The following is a 22,000-nucleotide window of genomic DNA, read 5'->3' on the forward strand; positions in this document are numbered from 1 at the left end:
CCTTGTGCATCTGCCTCAATTAATTTAGCAGTTAAATCTTTCTTTAAGTATATAACTACTCCATTCTTCTTATCCGGGGCAGATGCAACAAAATGTATTCCCAATCTAGAGTTTGTCAAATACTTTTGGTCTACTACTCTATGTCTCTCTTGCAAACAAATAACATCATTTTTATATTGTTTCAAATAATGAAATATTTTTTTCTTTTGTGGTGAATTTAAACCATTAACATTCCAAGTTAGAAACTTGGTCGCCATCTTTCGCAACTAGAAGCTTTTGGAACAATTCCTGCAGATTCATATGAACTTGTTGCTTTGGTCTTGCCCCTCCCACTGCTTCCGTTTTAGTAACTTCTTGAGTTTTAATTTGATCTTGCTGTTTCTGCTGTTCTTGCGCTTTTCGTCTGGCTGCTGCTCACGTCACTCTTTGGCCTCTAGGTTCCTCTATTGATTTCAAAGGCTGGTCCATATCCACAACTAATTGTAGTTCTTCAACCAACAAATTCGAACCTTCCGCATAAATCTGTTTCTCTTCCATTTGAGCCTGTTTTTTCTCTCCTTCGCTTCTTTTTTTTTTCAGGAAATAGTGGCAAATCTCCTTTCAGCACATTAAAATAAAATTCTTTTGCTTTCCCTATTGTATTAAGACGATATCTAGTACCTAAGAAGTTGACCACTATTCCAGCTGGTATATCCCATCTGATGCTGCCTTTTTTTCAATTCATTTACCAGAAAAGCAAACTCTTTCCTTTTTCTTAAAATTTTTGGAGGAATTTCTTTCAATATCAAAACCTCTTGATTTTCCACTTGGAACCTTTTATTATAAAAAGCTTGAATAATTTCATTTCGAATCACCCTCTTCGAAAAATAAATCACCACACCTCTTGGTAAATTCCTCTGCTTCGCAATCCAGGAGTTGACTCTAAAACCTTTTTCAATTTCCCGTATGAAATCCTCAACTTGCCAACCCATTATTGGAGCAAAGGCCTTTGCCAGTATCTCTCTCAGGTTTTCCTGTTTGTTCTCCTTCAGTCCTCTAATTCTTAAAGCAAATTCCATTTCTCTATATTGTAGCATTACTGTTTCATCTTCCATCTTTTCCATTTTATTTTGAGCCTCAGTTATCTTATCTTCCAAAGCAGTATTGCCTTGAGTTAATTCTTCCATACGATCATCCATGTTTTGAATATGTTGTGCCAGTCCCTGAAATGCCAATAGAATATCTTCCCTTATTTCTTTATTTTTAATCTGCATAGTTTCTTTAATTTCTCCAATCTCTTCTGACATTAACTCAAATTTAGCATGCATTTCTCCATCTATTTTTTCCATCTTATTTTCTATTTTCTCCATCTTATCATTTATTTCTTTAGTTTGAGATTTCAAAGCCTCCTGCAGGTCTTTTAATGTCAAAGTTTGTGGGGGGGGGCATTAAAGCCTGTAAGTTTGATTGCTGTGCTGGCGAAGTCCCTGCATTTCTGGGGGCCCCAAGTTTTGATGATTTTAATGACATCTTAAATCAATTTTATTCTCTGTATTCAAAAAGATTAATCAAGTCAAAATGTTTATAGTCTTGCTGTTCTCTTCTTAAAATTCTTTTAGGTTCTTATAATTTTCTTATAGTCTTTACAGTTTTCAATATCCAAACAGCAACTTTCACTTTCAAAGCACTTTCGATTCTCTGTTACAAAGAATCATTCAGGCGCCATCTTCCCTTTCTTTTTAAAACGACAGAAAGAAAGTTGAGATTCCACAGTTAAGGTCTTATACTTGCTGTTTATACTGCTCCCGCATCCGCTCTGCCTGCGTTAATTCCTCAAGATAACAATCAAATCAAGTCAAGTCCAGCAGGAGTGGATTCAGCATCTTGCTCTGCTTTGAAGCAGAGAAATCCTCCGATCCGGAGTGTTTCCAGGCTTCGGGGGAGGTCTCACCCTCCAAGCCTCAGAATAAACATTCTGGGGCTCTAGGGGAGCTCTACCCCTACCTGGAATCTCCCCCTCTTCGCCCGAAGGGAAGGGTTTTCAGCCGCGGAACAGCTGATTGTCGGCTGCTCCGTGGCTTTAACGGAGTCAGAGAGCTGGCGGTCGATTTCGACCTTCCACGCCACTGAAGCGCCACCTGGAAGTCCTACATAGAATGACTTTGAGTGCAGTTGGGATATGGCTTTGGGGCTAACATCTCACATATGCAGTCATCTATTTGGTAAATTATTGTGGGAAAATATGCAAACTCTGACTTGTACAAACAATCATGAAAGATATTATGATAATAACATCTCTAACTGGAGTGGAAAAACAGGTATCGCATACTTGAAGATTAGTGGAACTGCAAAGTACCTCCGTGGATCCTAGGCCTGCTCTTCTGTAGAAATCTTACATTAGCTATTAGAATAGTTCGCCAAGAAATCCATCATCAGTATCATCACATGCTGAAAAAGTTGTGTGGGCATTGAGGAACGTTATTCTACTAATGGGTTATGTAGATGGAGTACGCAAAGTATCTATGATTATGCTGTCCTGAACTGCCAGTTCTGTGACTAGTGGAATGAAATACAGGACACACACATTTCACTTTTTGATGTTGAGCCAAAGTAGCAAAAGTGGCTTGGTAACATTCCAATTGTTCGGATGCAAAACCATCGTTAAATTATCCAAAATTCCTCCAAGATTGAATTTTTGAAATGTTTTTGTATTTGAATCATGTTTTATGGTGAGTGCTTGTTCTTGCAAAACATCTGGCAGAGAATGGATTAAAATTTATGACTAGGATTGCTAGAAAAGTTGTCTGGGAAATAGTAGTTGAATTCTGCTAGTTTGTTTTACATTTCACTGGGGAGAGTAGGGATGAGAAGGGTCATTAGGTGACATGTTTTATGTAACGACTGCCACAATATGCGGCTGTAATGGTCAGGCTCCGTTATGGTCATATCTTGAGGACAAGCTGTACTAAAATCTTCAGTGTACTTCTTTTTACTAATTGCAGCTACACTTTGTTAATATATGCAAGTGAATGTACCTCAGTATTGCTGTTTACTACTACTATTAGAAATGCATGTTATGCTTTATATTTTATATCCCATTATGTGTCATCTGATAAAATCAGTCTCGATCAGTCCCAAATATTAATAAACATGTTAGAAAAACTGAAAATCAACTTTCTAAAACAAACCCTGGTCTCTCTACTAAATATGCCAAATAGTAGAAATTAGAAAATAATTCCAATTCATTGTATAGATTTGAAAGTTATTTTTATGCTATTTCTTTCTAAAAATCTCCTACCCCTTCTTAGAATTTGTTCATATTCTCCAGTTTAGGAACTTGTACAGTTGGCAATTTAACTCAAAGTACTTTAAAATGCTTAAAATCCCAGCTTCTGCCAACCTAGCAGTTCGAAAGCACGTAAAAATGCAAGTAGAAAAATAGGGACCACTACGATGGGAAGGTAACAGTGTTCTGTGTGCCTTTGGCGTCTAGACATGCCGGCCACATGACCATGGAGACATCCTCGGACAAGCTCTGGCTCTTCGGCTTTGAAACGGAGATGAGCACCAGCCCCTAGAGTTGGAAATGACTAGCATGCATGTGCGGGGGAACCTTTACCTTTTTTTTACTTTAAAATGCACTACTACTACAGTAGTACACCCAGATTATTATTTCTCATAATGTAGAGTGGCTGCCACAAAGATAACACTTTCAAAAGATGGCAGTTAAAAGAACTTGGATGATTTGTCTCTTTTCAGGTGGTGCCAAAGCATGTGATGGAAGCATTGGTCAAGAAGTACATCACCAGCCACCTCTCATTTTTAACTTGCAGCGTGATATTCAAGAGCAAGAGCCAATGGACATTCACAGTGCTGAGTATCGTTCTGTTTTGCCCTTAGTAAATAAGGCCTTTATGGATATTCTTCAGGATATTGCTTCAGACAATGTCTCTATAGCAGATTATTCTCATGATGCAGATGTGATCCCCTGCTGCAACCCCCAACACTTGGCCTGCAGATGTGAATTTGCTTATTCTAACTTATCTTTGGAAAAATGCTAAACAACTTCCAAGTTAACAAACATCTGTCCTCCCAGAACTAGAAATCAAATGGACAAAGCTGCTACAAAAATTACAACATTCTAGGTTTGGATTTTATATAATAATTTATGTCATATCTTTGTACAGAATTTAGCTTGACTCATAATTGAAATATGGGACTAAAATGTTTGGACTATTTGATACCCCTTGATTTAAGTCCAGCTCAGCTGGAACTCAACATCACAATGTTATGTCTCCTTGTCCCCTTTGTACATCACAGAAAAGCAGGAGTGGGGTGTCAGGGCATAAGACAATTGCACAAATTGTAACAGAAAGGCAGGAAAGAAGTATAGTTAAGATTGGTAATTTTTAGCAGAACCATGTGCATTTCATAAAGTCAGATTATAATCCAAGTAACTCAGAAAAAGTTTGGCACTGAGTCAATCCTGGGCAGCAAGTTAGACAATGTTAAATTTGAACAATTAAGACAGCTGTGATTTTTTGTAGTAATAGAATATGGTTAATTTTTTTATCAACCATTTGCCAATATTACATGTAACAGTTTCTTTTCATAGTCATTCAGGCTCATAATATATTTTGATTATTTTTTAAAAAAAATAGTTCTCGCTGTTGATTTCCAAACTTGATCTGTGATTTTTCCCTGAAAAGAATAATTGAGGCAAGGGAAATAGGCGGTGACTGTGTTGTAAAAGTAAAAAAGGTTTCCATGAATTTATATGTGCAGCAATGTATCCATACAACTTGAGCTATATCAAGGCTTTTCTTACTCCTTTGCTGTACTTTGCTTCCTGAAAGGGAAGTGTATGATGGGGGTTATGCATGCATTTATTTCCCAAGTTACACAAGAAGAATGAACATGAGTGGAGACACAGCGCCTGTTAACCTCATGATTTTATGGACAAATATTTCAGCATTCCTCCAACTCTGGAAGTTGGGAGATTTCCTTTTATTCAAGTAGATAATTGCAAAAATATTCTGCATGGGTAAATTCTCATGCATATACTGTACAACGACATAAATCAGTAGGTTCTTTTATAGGTACATTTATACATGGCATAAATAAGAAAAGGGCTAGCTGGAGTATAAAATTCAGCTTCAATCAGATGCATTTATACTGTGGTTCTTGAGAAGAGAATAATGTGCATATACAGTACCAACCATAGAGCATTTTAAGAAAATACACAAAAGAGGGGCAGAATACATCAATTAGCAAAAGTGAAACATACTGTGTGAAAAGTACTGGAGCGTCTCTGGTTTGCCCCACATTTGTGGGTTCTTCTACATTCCCCCTTGTTTTTCCAAACTACCTCCCATCCGCCGCTCTGTGTTGTGTTGCTTGCCTCTCCTCATGATCGCTTCATTTTGTTCGTCCGGCTTCCACGGCACAAGATTATCTACCAAAATCAAAACAGAACGACCTTACTTTCCCTGGTCATGTGCGTTGAGCATGGAGTGTTGCAAACAGGCTTGAGATGCATGCAGAGGGAAGCGGCGGGGAGATGAAAGTCATGGCATCATTTCACTTTTGGCAAAGCTGATGGGTTTCTGGGCCTCCCTTAGGGCTTTGTCCTCAATTGACAGAAAAGATCTGACTCAGAAATAAGTGTGTGTTGGGATCTAGACTCAAAATCTATTCCTGGGTTAAATAATGGTTCCTATATGTGTTTTGACTGCAAACTTAACACACTGGAACATCTTGAAGAATCAATTATTTAAACATGTAGAAAAAAAGGCAACAGCTCAGCATACTGGCTAAAAGTAACATTTATAGTGTAGGTTTGTCATTCTGGCCATCATGAGAAGCTGTCAATAAGAGTTCTTGTAAGACACAGCAAGCCGCCTTGGCTCTTTGAAAAGTGTATGATGCTTCTGTTTTTCAAAATCTTAGTCACACTGTGGTGCTTCACTTTACCAAATTTTGATCCTATTAGCAGCAACCCAAAGTTTACATTCTGACATTATGAAGTCACAACTGAACCAGACTCCAGCAAGAGAATATGGTACTACTGTTGCTACCCTTCTTATGCAACATAGTGTAGCACTGAACATGCCGTGTACTCTAGAGTGTAAATTATTATTTCACAATCAAAAACTAGATGGCTCTCCTAAAGCATTCGTGTTTAAAGGCAGATCAAGACCTGTTTCCATAGTTGTTCCCATTTTCCATAGAGAGATGACAGCTTTTATCACATCCAGAAGAATTCCAAGTAGAGAATGATACATGCCATCATTTCTGTAATGACATGTTTATTGTATTGGTACACAATAAAAGACAAGGCACATAAGGAGATGTGGTATATTAGTGGATTATGGATATCTGGTTAATAGTTAATTATTATTTATCCCATCTTAGTGTCTTAAAACTAATTCAGCTCCCTTTGGCCTTGTGCACATCTATGTAGTTTTCTTGGCAATAATATATTTCCTGATTTTTTTTTATTTTTAGTTTGAAATTTAGAGAATTCTTGGTGGTCTCTCCTCTTAATACCGTACACATCTGACCCTGTTTGGCTTTTTGAGATCAACTCAGATTGGCTATATCTTGTCATCTAGCTCTGCTTTAGGCTAGGACTTTTGGGCAGATGAAATTACACTAGATATCAAAAAACATGTGACAGCAGATAGTAGTAAGTTGGATCAGTCAGTACATCTCTTGTCTGTTTACATCTTGCTTTTTGTTTTTATCAATAAATTCAAGATACCAAATATACACAAAATTCCTTCCTCCTCCTATTTTCTCCCACATCAACAACCACCACCCTATAAGTTGAGTTGCATTGAGAGTGAGTAACTCGTCCAAAGTCACCCAGTTGGCTTTCATGCCTAGGGGGGGACTGATATATGGTTCTTAAGATTTTTTTTAAAAGAAACATATATATACTTCCTTGTCTGCTGGTAGGGCTCCTATAAAATACTGTACCTGGAATGTATGGGCAAGAGAACAAGTTGCATTGAAAATGGGTAGGGACTGCAGTCCTTCAATCTAGAATATCTAAGGGCCCATCTTAAGGAATAGTGGATCTGAAAGATTTCTGTCTCTGATTTCAGGAGAGAAGCTATTAATGGGAGAGAAACCAATGGCAATAATTTCTCCATCACTTCTGCTCTGCTGATAGAAACCTAGCAGGGCTTTAAAAACCTTTTAAGTTTTGATGTTGAAGTGTTCCAAAAAGAAAGGTAGGATTACTTGGGTAAGAAACACAGAGATGTCTGTCTTAGAGGCTGTTTATTGAAGTCCCATGTTTCTATTTATTCAATTTAGATGCTATCCAACTCCCATCAACTCTGGGAGGTTTACAAAATGTATTTTTTTTTTAAACAGACAAAAAACAACATAAAACAAAAAAGAGCAAAGATGGCAAACCCAGATGGGGACAAAGAAAAAGAAAATAAAAGGGGACTTGAATCACATTTGCCTCCTTTGCTACTTTCTTTTCATTTTTTTCTTCATTTTCATAGTTTACTTATTCTCTGAATAAGATACTTCATTACCACAATTTTATAGTGTATTAAGGATGGTTCATAAGTAGCACAGCAAAGAATAAGAGCATGTCGACCAATCAAATTACTATGATTTGAGAGGCATGACAAATGCTAAAGAACTGTAATCCACCCTCTTCTATAATGGCAGCCAAAGGTAAAATAAAACACGCTTAAAAACAAATGGAAGAGCTTATTAATGACCTGAACAATATTGCTGAGCACAATTAAAGCAATTGCTAATTAGAGCTACTGTATCTGGGCTGAAGAAATCTAGATTACAACTAGATAGTTTTTTTTAAAGGTACAAATTTCATAATTTTATAATATATAAAACTGCAACACTAGCACCAAGCACAACAAAGACAGTGGTTATACAGTGAAGAACAAAAATCTAAATACTATGTATGTTAATTAAAATTGGATAAATGTGAGTGAATGGCCACTGCATGGCAGCAAAGAGCTATTATGGACTTCGGTATCAGCTTGTTGCCAATTAATAGTCATCCTAAAATTTTACAGCCCAGATAGGACAGCTCTAGAAGCTCAGTAAATATGTATGCCTGTGTATTAATGCAAGAAATAAAAACTAGAAGAAAAGAAATCATTTTTAAATATAATACTTTTCCCCCCCAGAATACTGGTCATGGCCACGATCACCTTTAGAAAAATTAAAAAAGAAGAAAGCAAATAGAATTCCAAACTGGCTTAGCTACTAAGAAGTAGAGTGAAATATTTATCTCTGGCTTTCCTGTACAACTAGCAATAAATACCCAAATTGAGTGCCTTTGGTCTCCAGCTATAATTTCCCACTTGCTGTAGCTTTAATGGAAATTATAGGTGTCCCTGTACATACCTAGTGAGAAAAGAAACAGGTCTGACTGTGCCATTACAGGTAGTCCTTAACTTACAACCATTTGTTTAGAGACCATTCAAAGTTACAACAGCACTGAAAAAAAGTGAATGGCCATTTTTCACGCTTATGATCATTGCCGCATCCCCATGGTCACATGATCAAAATTCAGACACTTGGCAACTGGCTCATATTTACGATGGTTGCAAGTGTCCTAGGGTTATCTGATCACTTTTTGAGACTTTCTGACAAGCAAAGTGAATGGGGAAGCCAGATTCAGTTAAAAACTGCAGTTAACAACTGCAGCGATTCATTTAAAAACTGTGGCAAGGAAGGTCATAAACTGAGGCAAAACCCACTTAACTGTCTTGCTTAGCAGTGGAAATTTTGGGCTCACTTGTGGCCGTACATCGAGGATTACCTGTATAGCAATCCTGTATGCAACTGAAGAGGAAATCTTTGGGTCTTTGGGTCCAACTGATGCCCTGGACCAGGGGTAGGCAACCTCGGCTTTTTTATGACTCATGGACTTCAACTCCCAGAATTCCTGAGTCAGCTGACTCAGGAATTCTGGGAATTGAAGTCCATGAGTCATAAAAGAGCCGAGGTTGCCTACCCCTGCCCTAGACAGAGCCACTCTTTTCAGAAGTTACAGAGTGGCATACCACATCCCGATTTTCCCTCCCAGCTTTAATGCAGGGCGTTTCAACCTTTTCACCCACTGTACCACTTTTAGGACATGGCAACATCCAAGTACCACCAGTCACCTAGCAAGGTGTCAAAAACTTGATGACCAAAAAAGAAGAAAAAAAGTGATGAAGTACAGGTAGTCTCCGATTTACAACAGTTCGCATAGTGACTGTTTGAAGTTACAATGGCACTGAAAAAGTGCCCCACAAGCAACAGCCAAGCAAGACACCTGCCTGGCGGTGCTCTTCCTCCTCTCCGAGGTTTTCATTGTTGTGAGCATTTCTGTTGAGGATTGGCAGCGGGGGTGGGGGTGTGTGTGTTTGGTTTTTATTCCTCCCGTCTGCTGAGTGGTTGCAGCAGGTTTTGGTCACTTCACATGACCCTGGGACAGTGACTGTCATAAATTTGAATCAATTGCCAAGCATCTGAATATAAATCACAAGACCCTGGAGATGCTGCAACATTCCAGCTGACTGGCGCTTCTTCTGGGCTCAGAAGCACCAGGATCAGCGCCGAGCTCCAGCTAGAGCCTGGCGCTGATCCTGGTGCTTCCACTGAGCCCTGACAGCCCTGCAGCTCCAGCCGTCTCTCACTCAGGCTTGTGCGGTGCTGCCACCAGATCAGCTCATTCCCCTCCCCCATTATCACTTTTCTAGGATGGTCACCTACCACCAGCTAGGTGCCAGTGTACCACAGGTGTACCCGTACCACTGGTTGAAAAGCCCTGCTTTAAGGGCCTTAACAAACTATTGAGGTGGTCAAGGCAGTGGCAGAAAGGGAAGAATGGAGAATAAATAACAGCAGAAGCAAGACAAGATATCTAAGCAACTGTAGTATGGAGGTATCCAGGGCTTCCTGGCTACTTCCAATTAAAATGGCTTGAGAAGGAAGGGATCGCCTGGGAGACTTCGTGCTCCCTCCCCCCCCCCCATGATTCCACTGTATATTTAGGATTTTTCAGCCACCTCCATCTCATATAAAAAACGATCTGGAGCAGTCCTTGCTGTCAGGAAAGTTACGCATCTTAGGAAAGGGGTTGCTAATTCCTAAGAACAAGAAAGCTGGACTGAAGCCCAGCAAGATAGGGGAAAAAAAACATCCATAAGAAGGAAAATGGTAGCCAATATAAATAGCCTATTTGAAAAATGTCTCCATGAAAAAAGTTCGAAGTCCTCCCTTTTAAAGGTATATTATTATATTTTGGATAACGCACCTGCGTCAACAGAGAGGGAGAAGCTTGGAAGATACAGCATCAAAGCTCAGAGAATTCAGGCATCTGCTGGGATTGCTGCTCCGTCTCTTTTTTCCCTTGTGCTCCCTGACATTTTATTTACTTGTTTATATTTCATATTTCTTAAGTGCCCACCTCCCTCAGAAATAGATAGCCTCTTCTCCAGTAGCCCAGGCATGGCAGTAAATCCCCGGCCACTGCAACTACACAAATGATGCTGGTGACATCTTTCCCCTGATCTTGCTACAAATATCCTCCACCCACTGTGGAGAAAGAGTAGGGCAAAGGGCAACCTTGATGCTGCATCCATCAGCCAAAGAACCACGGGATGTAGAAGAATAAGGCAAGAGGAATCAAATGGGAAATACAAGCCTTCCTTTCAAATTTTGAAACAGCAGCCCCTTGTAAGTTTCTCTTCTTTTCCGGGCTTGTTTGGAGCCTCTTGGAAAGCAACAGGTGGGTCAAAGAGCTGCTCTGGCGTCCAAAATGCATTCTCAGATCTGAACTAAACCCTGAAGACACCATTATCTTGGAAGGATAATTTTGTTAAGGATTTTGTAAAGATGCCAGATGTGGCCTCGAAGTACCTGATGCTGCCACATGTGGTTGAACTTTGAAAGGCATGGAACTCAGCCCTCCGTTTAACTGGCAGCCCAGAGCCTTGTGTAATTTGGATTCGCTATTACAAATATACTTGGAAAACAGGTTGGTAGGCCTCACTCCAAAAGCCCACAGTGGGAGTCACACACCCCACACACAGAGATGGCTACCAGGCAGGAGAGGAAGGGACAGATTGCCCAGAAGAAAAGATTTAAGCTTTTCTTCTCAGCACGAATTTCACAATGCTGTTTTAAGTATTCCTAATGCTCACAGGTGGAAATTCATTTTCGTCATCCAGACATACTGGCCCAGTAGCAAATTCATGCTCGGGTATTATCTCTCCTCGAAGGGCTCCCCCATCTTCCGAGTAACCTGCAATATGAGAAGACAGCTTAGAAACCTTTAAACTGAATGTTAAAGAATGCTTTTTACGCAGGCACCCCTCTTTCTATGTAAATTATTGGATGGCTAAAGAGCATCAAGAGGTGGCCTGTACGTGTCAATCAACTATCACAGCTGAAACATCACAATTAGGACTTTATTGTAAAAATCCTGACTTCATGTGCAAATGATACATAGACACTCGCAGAGGTATCAAGGGATTTTCTAAGCCTGTGAACCACTTTTTCGACATCTTGTGAACAGAAATATTCAAAACTGATCATTGCTTAGGGTTTAGTTACTCAAATACAATGTATAGAACATGATTTAGAATTTTCATGTGGAAGTATTAAAAATGAGTGAACAAAAGCAAACAACTGAATGCCAACTGCCACTGATTGTCTTCATTTCATTTACTGGCTTCCCATGATTTCAAACTATAGTATGGTCCATATCTCATCTTACAGCCTAAATTTAATATCTTCCCTTCCTATCCCTTGCACACTTTGATTACCTCTATAGTTTTCTCATTTGGGTAACTTGCAGAGAGCCTTTGCATTCACAGAAGTAAAAAACGTTTATTAGCAAAATTCCTGAGATACAAGACAAGATTGAGGAACATAATAGAAAAGTTGGCATTTGACAATGATTATAATCTTCAGTGCATTTTATGTCTTCAAAGAGCTTTGAGTTTTTCATATTAAACTCTTGTCCACTTTGAATTATTTAAATAACAGGTTTTTTTAAAAAAAATCTTAACAAAAACCCCCTTCCCAGGCAAAAAGAAACCATTCTTTTATGTTACCAGCACAACAGAATAAGATACTTAGGTTCCAGGATGATGTATTGTCCCACACATAGGTTAATGCTTCCTGCTTTTATTCTGGCAACGTAGACCTCTACAAGTCTACTTAGCAAAATATTGCCTGAAGCTATGCTGGAGTGAGACAAATTCCAGAGAGATGTTTCTAATGTCTCCAAGCTTTAAATGTTTTCAGACTCAGAGATAGTAAAGAACCACAAAAAGCTTCCAACTCCCATTACGTAAAACATATGACACTGAAGCACACTGGAAAGTGAGGTAGGTACAGTAATCAGGCAGTTGTAGGAGCAAGGACCAAGAATGATTCTGAGAAAGGTGAGCAGAGAGGCAGATCCTGCTGGCCATTATCAAAGACTTGGGCATAGCTCCTGACGTTTCCAGCAAAAATTGATACCCATAGTATGCTCACACAGAGAAGGCCTCCTCAGGGTACCGTCGGCTAGACAATGTCGGCTAGCGACCCCCAGGGGGAGAGCCTTCTCTGTGGGAGCACCAGCCCTATGGAACCAGCTCCTCCCTGAGCTTCGGATGGCCCCAGATCTCCAGTCCTTTCGCCGCAGCCTCAAAACACTCCTTTTCCACCTGGCTGACCTAGACTGACAGGGATTTTAATTATGTTTTTAATTTTTAACTCTAATTTTTAATTTATTTTAATTTTAATTTTATTTATTCTACAGGGGCCTTTAATTTTAATTTTAACTTCTGTATTTATTGTATGTTACTGTTGTTAGCCGCCCTGAGTCCTTTGGGAGATAGGGCGGCATATAAGTCCCAATAATAAATAAATAAATAATACTCCACATGACTACAGAGAGACGATGTATTATAAAGGTAGCTTCCATGTCACCATATACCCTTTCAGTTAGCGCTGACCTATATGTCACTTTGCCTGACCTCCACACCATTTCTTTGATTTCTTGTTTATTCCTTGGTTCTTCCTTTTTTTATTTTTGCCAGCTTTGCCTTTGTTCACTGAATGGGTGGGTGATGGATCACAGAAGGGGTAAACCGTATTTCTCACTCCATTTCAGCAATTTAGCTGAAAAAAAAAATAAAGGGCTACAAATATGTTACAGGGAATTTTGTTCAGGATTCCCCCTCCCCCTTTAGTGATTTTTGCTAAGAATGGCTGGGGGAAGATTAAGAGTAGATGCAAAAGCCTGTGTGTAAAAGAAATATTAGTGTATACTGTGAGCAAGTGTGTGTGACAATACAGCAAAAGGCAATTTGGAGATGGACAGTTGTTTAGAATTGCCCAGATTCCTGTGCCTTGTGTTAATGGGTTCAAAATGCATATTTCCCCTAGATACATCTCTCTTATGCTGAGGTTTGAGTAGAAAGTCTTCTGGGAGAGGACAATTTGGCCTAAACAGCAATGGACAAAATGGTGCTCAGCTATTCAAAATTCAGCAAAATCAATTTGGAAGGAAAAATGTTAGGACTACTATATGGCATGTGATCGGAAGAGTTAAAAACAAGATTTCCAAGTACGGTATACATCAAATAATTAAATTCCACAAACAATAATGCAACATCCAGAAATCCGTGGATGGGTGGGGAAGCTGTTTGCCATTATTATATTACTTTTTATCTTGCGGCAAGACAACATAATTAAAAAATGTCTTTCTGTTCATTTTGACTCTTTCCAGTGTTGTATAATTGTTCTTATTTACGTACACTCATATATATAAACACAAACACCTACCAGTATCTGCTTTTACTAAAGTTAATATATATATATATATATATATATATATATATATATTCTTGTTTTATGGAAGCTGAGATTTTTAAGACGCTGAAATCAGTATCATGATCGATTTCCCTTCGTGTTTCTGCCATGAGTACACAGCCTTAATTTTATATTATGTATCGTACACAGTCTGGCCACATTATTTTGTGTCCTATCAGAATATATATATATATATATATATATATATATATATATATATATATATATATATATATATATATATATATATATATATATATATATATATATATATATATATATATATATATATATATATATATATATATATATATATATATATATATATATATATATATATATATATATATATATATATATATATATATATATATATATATATATATATATATATATATATATATATATATATATATAAAATTTGGTTCTCACAAAATAAGGAAGGATTAGCAAAGCGTGAAGAGACGTTTTAGTGCAGGGGTAGGCAAACTCGGCTCTTTTATGACTCATAGACTTCAACTCCCAGAATTCCAGAGTCAGCTATGTTGACTCAGGAATTCTGGGAGTTGAAGTTCATGAGTCATAAAAGAGCCGAGGTTGCCTATCCCTGTTTTAGTGTCTTTGGTTTGTGCTGAATTCAGCATAAATTTCAATAATGCCAAATACCTTGTACGGTACAGGACAGTGCCAAAGACATCAAGTAACGCAGTATATATTTTTCATTATAATATAAAAAATGACAGACAGAAACTCACCAATACGCAGTAGGGAACAATTCCAACATGACTAAAATGAGCAACTCACAGCTTCCTGTAAATCTGGTACTGACCTGGCATCATAGGAGGGGAAGGCACTGAAGTCTGCCTAGCTACGGTAGCAGCGTAGGTTTGAGTGGCTGGAGACAGGAGATCATTTTCTTTGTTCTCTTCTGGCTTTACCAAGTCAAGCAAGCTAAGAGAATGTGGGCCAGGGCGAAATAAAGGCTAGTCATTACCCAGTAACTCCAACAAGTAATTGTATTGTTATTTGTTGCATAAGCTGGACTTCACAGAGATGGAGGTTTTCTGCCATCTCCGGCCCATAAGGATGCATTGTTTGCCAAGCCCAATGGACAGAGATACTATAATGCTCTTACGCAGAAGACAGTTGCAGCCTGAAATCTTTCAAAGGTGCTTGGGAGAAGAGTAGGGAAGGTGTTTATGTCTGCGGAGATTCTCAGCCATCCAGGTGCTTTTCCAAAGGGAACTGGACTTACTTGATTTTTTCCCCCCCCTTGAAGATGTTTTGCTTCTCATCCAAGAAGCTTCTTCGGTCCTGACTGAATGGTGGGGAATGGAAGGATTTGGAATGGAAAGAATGCAAAGAATATAAATCCTTCCATTCCCTACCTTTTGAAAAGCACCTTTGTGAAAGATGTTTATGCTGATATAAAGTTATTGCCAAGGCATCTGAAGAGGATCAAGACTACAACAGACGTTATGGCGAAATTTGTTTAAATAGAAAACGGTGTCTTCCTCGATGTACTTTTAACCAAAACCTTGTCCTACTCTTGGTCCTTCAAAAGTAAATCCTAAAAACAATTTTAAATTTCATGCAACAAGTTAAATCAAAGACGAAATAAAGTTTTGCAGGTATACACAATATGCATACACTCATGGCCAGGCATGGGAGCACCGATTAGCATCTAAATCAGGTGGCTCTGCCAGAGCAGAGTACAGATGCAATCTCTGCCACAGAAGTATAAGAATGTAATTAACAGTTAATGTAATTCCTAGAATACTTCAGTTCCAGGCTGGGGTGGGGGGGTGGGGGCTTTGCATTGTTGATGACATGAAAGGGACATGTTGTCAACCTCAATGGTTACTAAATTTATATATATATATAGCACAAATTAGGTCTATATGTTTCTTCTGGGTGCTCAGGCACCCAATTTATCTCCCTGCAAGTGCTTTTATGGTTCCTTTCCTGCATTCCTTTTCCCTTCAACCTGTGTTTCCCTCGGGCTGCACTTTGGAGCTGTCTTGTTCCATCTATCAGAATATAATTGCGGAGACTTTCCTTGAGATATGGAATTCTGTTTCTCTTGAGCGATGGCCTGTAGACTTTTGATATTCAGTTCTACAATCTGATAATTTTCACTTCACTTCTCTTTCACCTTTACACGCCCCAGCATAATTGTACATATTTTTTGTGAATGACCCTTATGAAAAGATTGTTACACATTCAAAACATGATTTTTTTTCCTCCTTAATATCCTGTTTTATAAAAAAAAAAGCGACCACTGCTGGTGGAAATCTGTTATATGTATACAGTGTACACAATCCCTTTTAAATTATCGTACATTTTTCTTCTTTATTTTCTCTACATTTTCTTTGAATTCTTGAAACAACTAAGCTGTTACCTGTGCTTCTTGATTAAAACACATTCTCCACCATCTTGGGGATCCAGGTTGTAGATGTAAAGATGTCCACCAGATGTTGTAACTAAGAGCCGAGGCAACTTTTGGATCCTAATAAAAAATGTACAGGAACACAGCTGAAACAACCTCTAAATAGGCTGTACCATTTGCCCACGCTAGATTTCCTGGAAAATGGATTTGTAAGGTGAAGTTGCTTATGGGAGAGATTTGGAAAGCCAAATTTGGCCTATTCCTCTGATTTTAGAGTAAAACAACTACTATAGTATTTTTAATTAATAGTAGGAAATATACATTGGGAGGGGGAACTAGAGATATATGCAGACATACATAAACATATGATTTTGAATCTATTATAAGTCTACATTAGTCACACTAATATAGGTTTTCCCCTAAATAAAGGGGAACATGTATGTGATGCAGTTGTTGGAATAGAGCAAAACTTTTACTAACCAATCTACTTCATGCAATTCTATTATTTGCCATGAAATCCAAAGTTTACTTCTAAAACAATGTGCTGTACGGTATTTTCTTCTCCCTTTGAGATTTGGCCCAATGTTAATTTAAAAAAAATTCTCTTGCAGCTCTGGGTCATGAAACAATAGCTATAAATGGTATGACCTATATTAATATGCTCTCAGTCATCCCCTAAATGTGAGAAAGATGTCCAGAGATTTGGTTCAGGAGATACTTTGAGGGAAATGCAGAATGTTTAGCATAATAAAATCAGTTTTGTCTTGCATATAGGATGCAACCAACATTATTGCAAATGTTACCAATGTAGGATGTACATCAATGCAGAGGGGAAAGTTTTGCATTTTGTGAGGTTTGAAGAAGCCTCTGTCTGCATATGCCAGAACTGGATAAACCATGATCTGCAGACTGCTTTTGTACTCTTACACATCCCCTGGGAGTTGCCACTTTTCCTCATATATTGCCCAACAGATCAGCAATAAGCTGGCTAGAGAGGAATAAAAAAAATCTACAGGGAAATGCCTCTCCTTTTGATAATTTGCAGAAGAGTAACGTAATGGACAATCAAATCAGAATCAGAAAAAGATTTAACATGAGCCACCTTGCAGCGAGATAGGTGGCAAACAAAGAATGAGTGAATGAATGAATGAATGAATGATACTGGAATAAGAATTCCCAGGGCAGAAGATATATAAAAATAGAGAGGAAATACAACTGGCATGGTATTTATGAGGTGGCTGGATTAAAACTGTATGGACATTTAACTGAAGTGCCTAGAATCAAAATATGTACCACTGGTTCACAGAATGTGGAAACCGTGAACCAATGCAAACTGGCTAATAGAATATGTTGATTACACTACATCACTTCAGTGTCCACTCTTAACAACCATAATGTTCAGAAACTATCTTCCTAAGCTCATAGATTTAGAGTAATAGTGACTGTGGCCATGAGATAAAGAAACATGTTACTGTTACTAGGGAGAAAGACGTGAAAAAAATGGAATGTTTTACCCTTCCTCAACACTATTTGATGCACTCGCACTGTGCCATATATGAAACATTTTCACTGGAACCAGGGTGCCTCTCCTAAATAAAATAAGCTTGTCCAACACAAAGGAAGGCCATCTTGTTTAGCTGCTATAGCCCAGCTTACGTACGTGGACAGCACACAGATGTTCCTTTGTCCAGAAAAGTTCAGGCGCACGGTAGCAAAGGCCCGGTCTTGGCTCATCATGCCTGATACTTGAGAAGGGAGGTAGTTGGTGGCAGCCATGAACATCTTGCCCATGTAGCCACTCCAGGAGGGAGGTTCTTCTGGCCGACTAAGACAGACAAAATACCAGATTATAGCATTCTATTCCAGGAACATCCCATACAATATAATAGCGACAAGGTCTTCCATTTCCTAAAACCTAAAAAGCATGTAATTTCATTACTGCTCCTCATTAGACTTCTCTGTTTCCCCTTCACTTCACCATTTCAGAGATGGGGATCCTCAGATGTTCCTAATAACAGGAATAAAATCCTAAAACCTAAAGTGAAATGAAATAGAGGCGGATGGTGTTATATAAATAGCAGCAGCAGCAAATCTGAAGTTAAAATATTATTTACATTTGCATCAGCTGTTTAAGTGTTACGGTTTAATGTAAGCCTGTACTCCTCCTTTAGGCATCAATGCCAGAGACCACGGTCTATCTGTAATAATCTGGCAAGATTCTCTTGCACAGAGAAAGGGAAGGCTATAATCAATTACCTGTGACCCATTGCATGAAATCCTATTCTTTAGAGGAAGTCGCCCAAACCCATTTCTCACCAAGCACTCAGAGGTGATTCAAAACAATATTATGGTAGGCACAAAAGCTATGGCAGGATGAATCCCAGCTCTCAGTGAGGATAGAGATTCCCAAAGGCAGTTGACAGCAACAATTTTAAAACATGTTATGAAATCAAAGCAATCTACCGAAAGGTCAGTCTAAGAAAAACCAACATAAAAGAGGGCATTTTAAAAAGTGTCTACTATAATCCAGACCTGAAGTACTATTGAAGGGAAGTCATTCACAGGAGAAGTGTTGTTATGGGAATAGTGGAGGAAAGAGTATTAGATATGATCACCGCCTTGAGTTATTTATAAAAATAAGAAAAACCAAATAGTATAAAAATAAATAAAACTGCTACTGCTGTGAAGATCTACCTTCAAGCTGCCAACTGGCAATCTCCAAACCTTGCCTGATATGTGTAGGCACCAGCAGGAGCTAGAATAATCTGATCCTGGAAGGTTTGGGGTTTGCCTCCTAATACCCAAACCTTCAACTTGGCTTAATAGCAGGCTGGAAAGAACTAGCAATCATCTTTGGGCCCACTTGTGGTAAAGGCAGCCCAAAAAGGACATTGTTGCAGCATTCACCTCTGGATATTGCAAGCCCAAGGCAATGTCACACATAGCTTGTCATGGTCATCCATTTTTGAGGTAATCTAGGCACAAGTCTTAATGCTCGAACTTTTGCTGATAAAGGATGCAGCTGACACACCAGCCTAAATAGACACATTTATAATGGATGGCTACCATACATTCCAATGTTATAATAAAGATGTATCTTTCCTTGATTCTGACTTATCTCTCTTATGATCACCCTCCGCCTGGTGTTCAGAAGGAGAATGCAGCAGAGCCTTGGTGGAGCAGTGGGCTAATGCCTCCTTAAGTAACACCAGCTGCCTGCAATTAGTGCAGGTTCGAGTCCCACCAGGCTCAAGGTTGACTCAGCCTTCCATCCTTCCGAGGTAGGTAAAATGAGGACCCAGGTTGTTGGGGGCAATAAGCTGACTTTGCAATAATGCCGCTTGGGGGGCGGGGGGGCGAAAGCCCTAATAAGCAGGCATATACATAGAATGAAGGCTATTGCTAAGCACATTGATTTGTGCTTTAGATTGTAAGCCGCCCTAAGTCTTCGGAGAAGGGCGGGATATAAATGGGATTTTTAAAAAAAGTTACGTGTTCAGACAGGCATTCAAAGTATGATACAATATATACAAACATTCTCATTTTGTAAGCATGGGGTCAAAAGCAATCACTTTTGCTAGGAGCTCCAAGCCTTAAACCAGCTGCATAAAAGACTAGAAACAGGAGCAGCAAAGAACCCTTTCTAGGATTGTATTGATAGCATAAATGCAACATATCCACTTTCCCAATAAAGATTTAAAAAGTCTAGGATAAAATACTATGGCCAGGAAACCAAGTCTTGGCCACACAACAGGTTTTTGATCAACACTTCTGAGTCCAGCTTCAACTTCAGTCCATCACTTTGTTATTCCTAGCTCCCCTAACTGATCCCTCAACTTGGTATACAACTGCTTTTACAAACCCAAACAAATCCATTTCTGTACTACAATTGTACCTCATTGTGCGGCTTCACAAGTATCAGAACTACAGATGCCAGTACTGCCATTTGCAGTCGGCCATTGGAAAAGAGTCAGCTTGAACACATAACCACCCAAAACCCAAGTCCTGGCATCAGTTGGCAATAAATTAGATATGAACAATCCATGTTTTCCATTCTGCCAACAGGCTTTCTGGGATGGTCAAATTTGCTGCCAAATCAAAGCATGTAGAAAAGCATCTGTAGCCAGTTGGAGTAATTCTCCCAATTAGTAATCCTTAACTGTAAGCAGATCTACTGTGTGGAGTATTTTTCTCAGCTTCCATCTACAAGAACCTATCAAGAGAGACTTTCCTTGATACAGCTCAGTTCTCAATGGCACGTGTACAGCATCATTCTGATACCCACCTGTCGGTGAGATGCTCCAACTTAAAGATATGCACTGTCTCAGTATTGCTTGATGCACACAAGAACTGGGAATCCATACTGAACACAAGGGAGCTGATATTCACATACCTACAGCGAAGGGAAGAAAGAATCCAGACAACTTAAGTGGAATAGGAAAAGGTAATAGACTGGCCTAAATAAGCAAGCCTGAGAGATTCTTGTAGGATGGAAAAACTTTTTTTTAATCCCCTGAAGGATTTATTAGCAAGGATATAGCACTGAGAATATTGGTCTAGGTCGGAGCACAGCAGCCAGATTCAAATCCATTGTTAGCTGTTGGGATATTTTCTGGATGAAATTGGACCAATCACTCACTCTCAATTAAACCTATCTCACAGGATTACTGCTGTGGAGAACATGGGAGGAGTGTGCACTATGTAAATTACTCTGAACTCTTAAATGAAAGGCAGCATAGAGGTCTAGCAAATCAATCATCCACTTTCTCTGTGTTTTTATTTCTGTGGGTGTTTCTGCATAAGAATATCCCAAAGTCTGACTACTTTAGAATAAGAAAAATAATACACAATGTATCGTTGAAAAGTTTCCTCTTCAAGGCCTTCCAAAAGTGGGGCCATTCTAATTTCAGGAGGGGGGTACTCTAGAGCAGAGGGCCCCCAATCCCTGGTCCGTGGACCACTACCGGGCTGCGGCATGCCATCAAGTGGTCCGCACAAACAAGCAAAGCCCCATCCGTGGGATGCAGGAAACAATCAAAACCACGCGCCCTCCAGTCTGTGGAAAAACCTCTCTCCATGGAACTGGTCCCTGGTGCCCAAAAGGTTGGGGCACCTCTGCTCTAGAGGGCAGCAGCTACAGCAGAAAAGCAACATCCCCTGGTCCCTGCCCTCCAAATGTTTTGACCGATGGGACCTGGAGCATGCCCATCCTGCTGGACCAGATAGGAGAGACAGAAAGAACTGGAAGAAGGTGACCCCTCAGGTAACCTGGTCCCGGGCCATGAGGGGCTTTAGAGATGATGACCAGCACACAGAATTGCAACTAGAAAAACACTGGCAACCAAAGTAGTGATGTTACATGCGCGGAATAGCTGACACCATTTTACAACCCGTGCAGCTGCATTCTATGCCATCTGAAGCTTCTAAATGCTTCCCAAAGGCAGTCCCACGTGGAGCTCGTATGCTGACGTAGTTTCCCTTTTTCCTCAGAGATTGGTTCCACTCAGTTTGACAGAAGAGGAGACACTTTATCTGCTGCCCCTCACTTGCGGGTTGCTTGAGGCTTCGATGCTCTCGCTCTACCTCTTTAACATCCACATGAAACTACTAGGTGAGCCCTGGATTCTTCATGTAAATTTGTCAGTGCATTGACCCAGGGTATGAAGGCTGCTGAAGTCTGGATGAGGAAAATCTTCAGCTCAAGACTGAATGGCTGTAACTGGACTGCTGGGTCTGGGATGCTTTCACCATTGCATTTCCCATTTGAGACTAGCGTGCAAC

At 39.4% G+C, this 22,000-nt stretch overlaps 2 protein-coding genes across 15 annotated transcripts in view; one reads left to right on the forward strand and one right to left on the reverse strand.

Moving 5' to 3' along the window:
* The window catches only part of ARSG (arylsulfatase G), a 140,886-nt gene extending 131,840 nt beyond the window's left edge, over positions 1 to 9,046 (forward strand). For 2 of the 6 annotated variants that reach the window (XM_081318546.1, XM_081318547.1), the window contains 2 exons: positions 3,739 to 4,124; positions 7,089 to 9,041. In XM_081318546.1, the coding sequence (XP_081174672.1) occupies positions 3,739 to 4,040 (302 nt within the window). In that variant the 3' untranslated portion in view covers positions 4,041 to 4,124; positions 7,089 to 9,041. Of the gene's footprint in view, positions 1 to 3,738; positions 4,556 to 7,088 lie in introns of those variants that run through there. The other 4 variants (XM_081318545.1, XM_081318544.1, XM_081318542.1 and 1 more) reach the window with 3 other exon arrangements.
* Positions 4,645 to 22,000, reverse strand: part of WIPI1 (WD repeat domain, phosphoinositide interacting 1) — a 45,011-nt gene continuing 27,655 nt past the window's right edge. Inside the window, exons 8-15 of one of the 9 annotated variants that reach the window (XR_014025231.1) lie at positions 20,505 to 20,612; positions 17,880 to 18,044; positions 16,232 to 16,339; positions 14,660 to 14,781; positions 11,166 to 11,266; positions 8,294 to 8,376; positions 6,179 to 6,273; positions 4,835 to 5,434 (exon numbers count right to left, since the gene is read on the reverse strand). Coding sequence is in view for 4 of the 9 variants with exons in the window: in XM_081318552.1 (XP_081174678.1) it covers positions 8,320 to 8,376; positions 11,166 to 11,266; positions 14,660 to 14,781; positions 16,232 to 16,339; positions 17,880 to 18,044; positions 20,505 to 20,612 (661 nt within the window). In the remaining 5 variants the exon portion in view is untranslated. The other 8 variants (XR_014025229.1, XR_014025230.1, XM_081318552.1 and 5 more) reach the window with 8 other exon arrangements.

This window comes from Vipera berus (assembly GCF_964194415.1).
Source record: "Vipera berus genome assembly, chromosome: 2".
NCBI lineage: Eukaryota > Metazoa > Chordata > Lepidosauria > Squamata > Viperidae > Vipera > Vipera berus.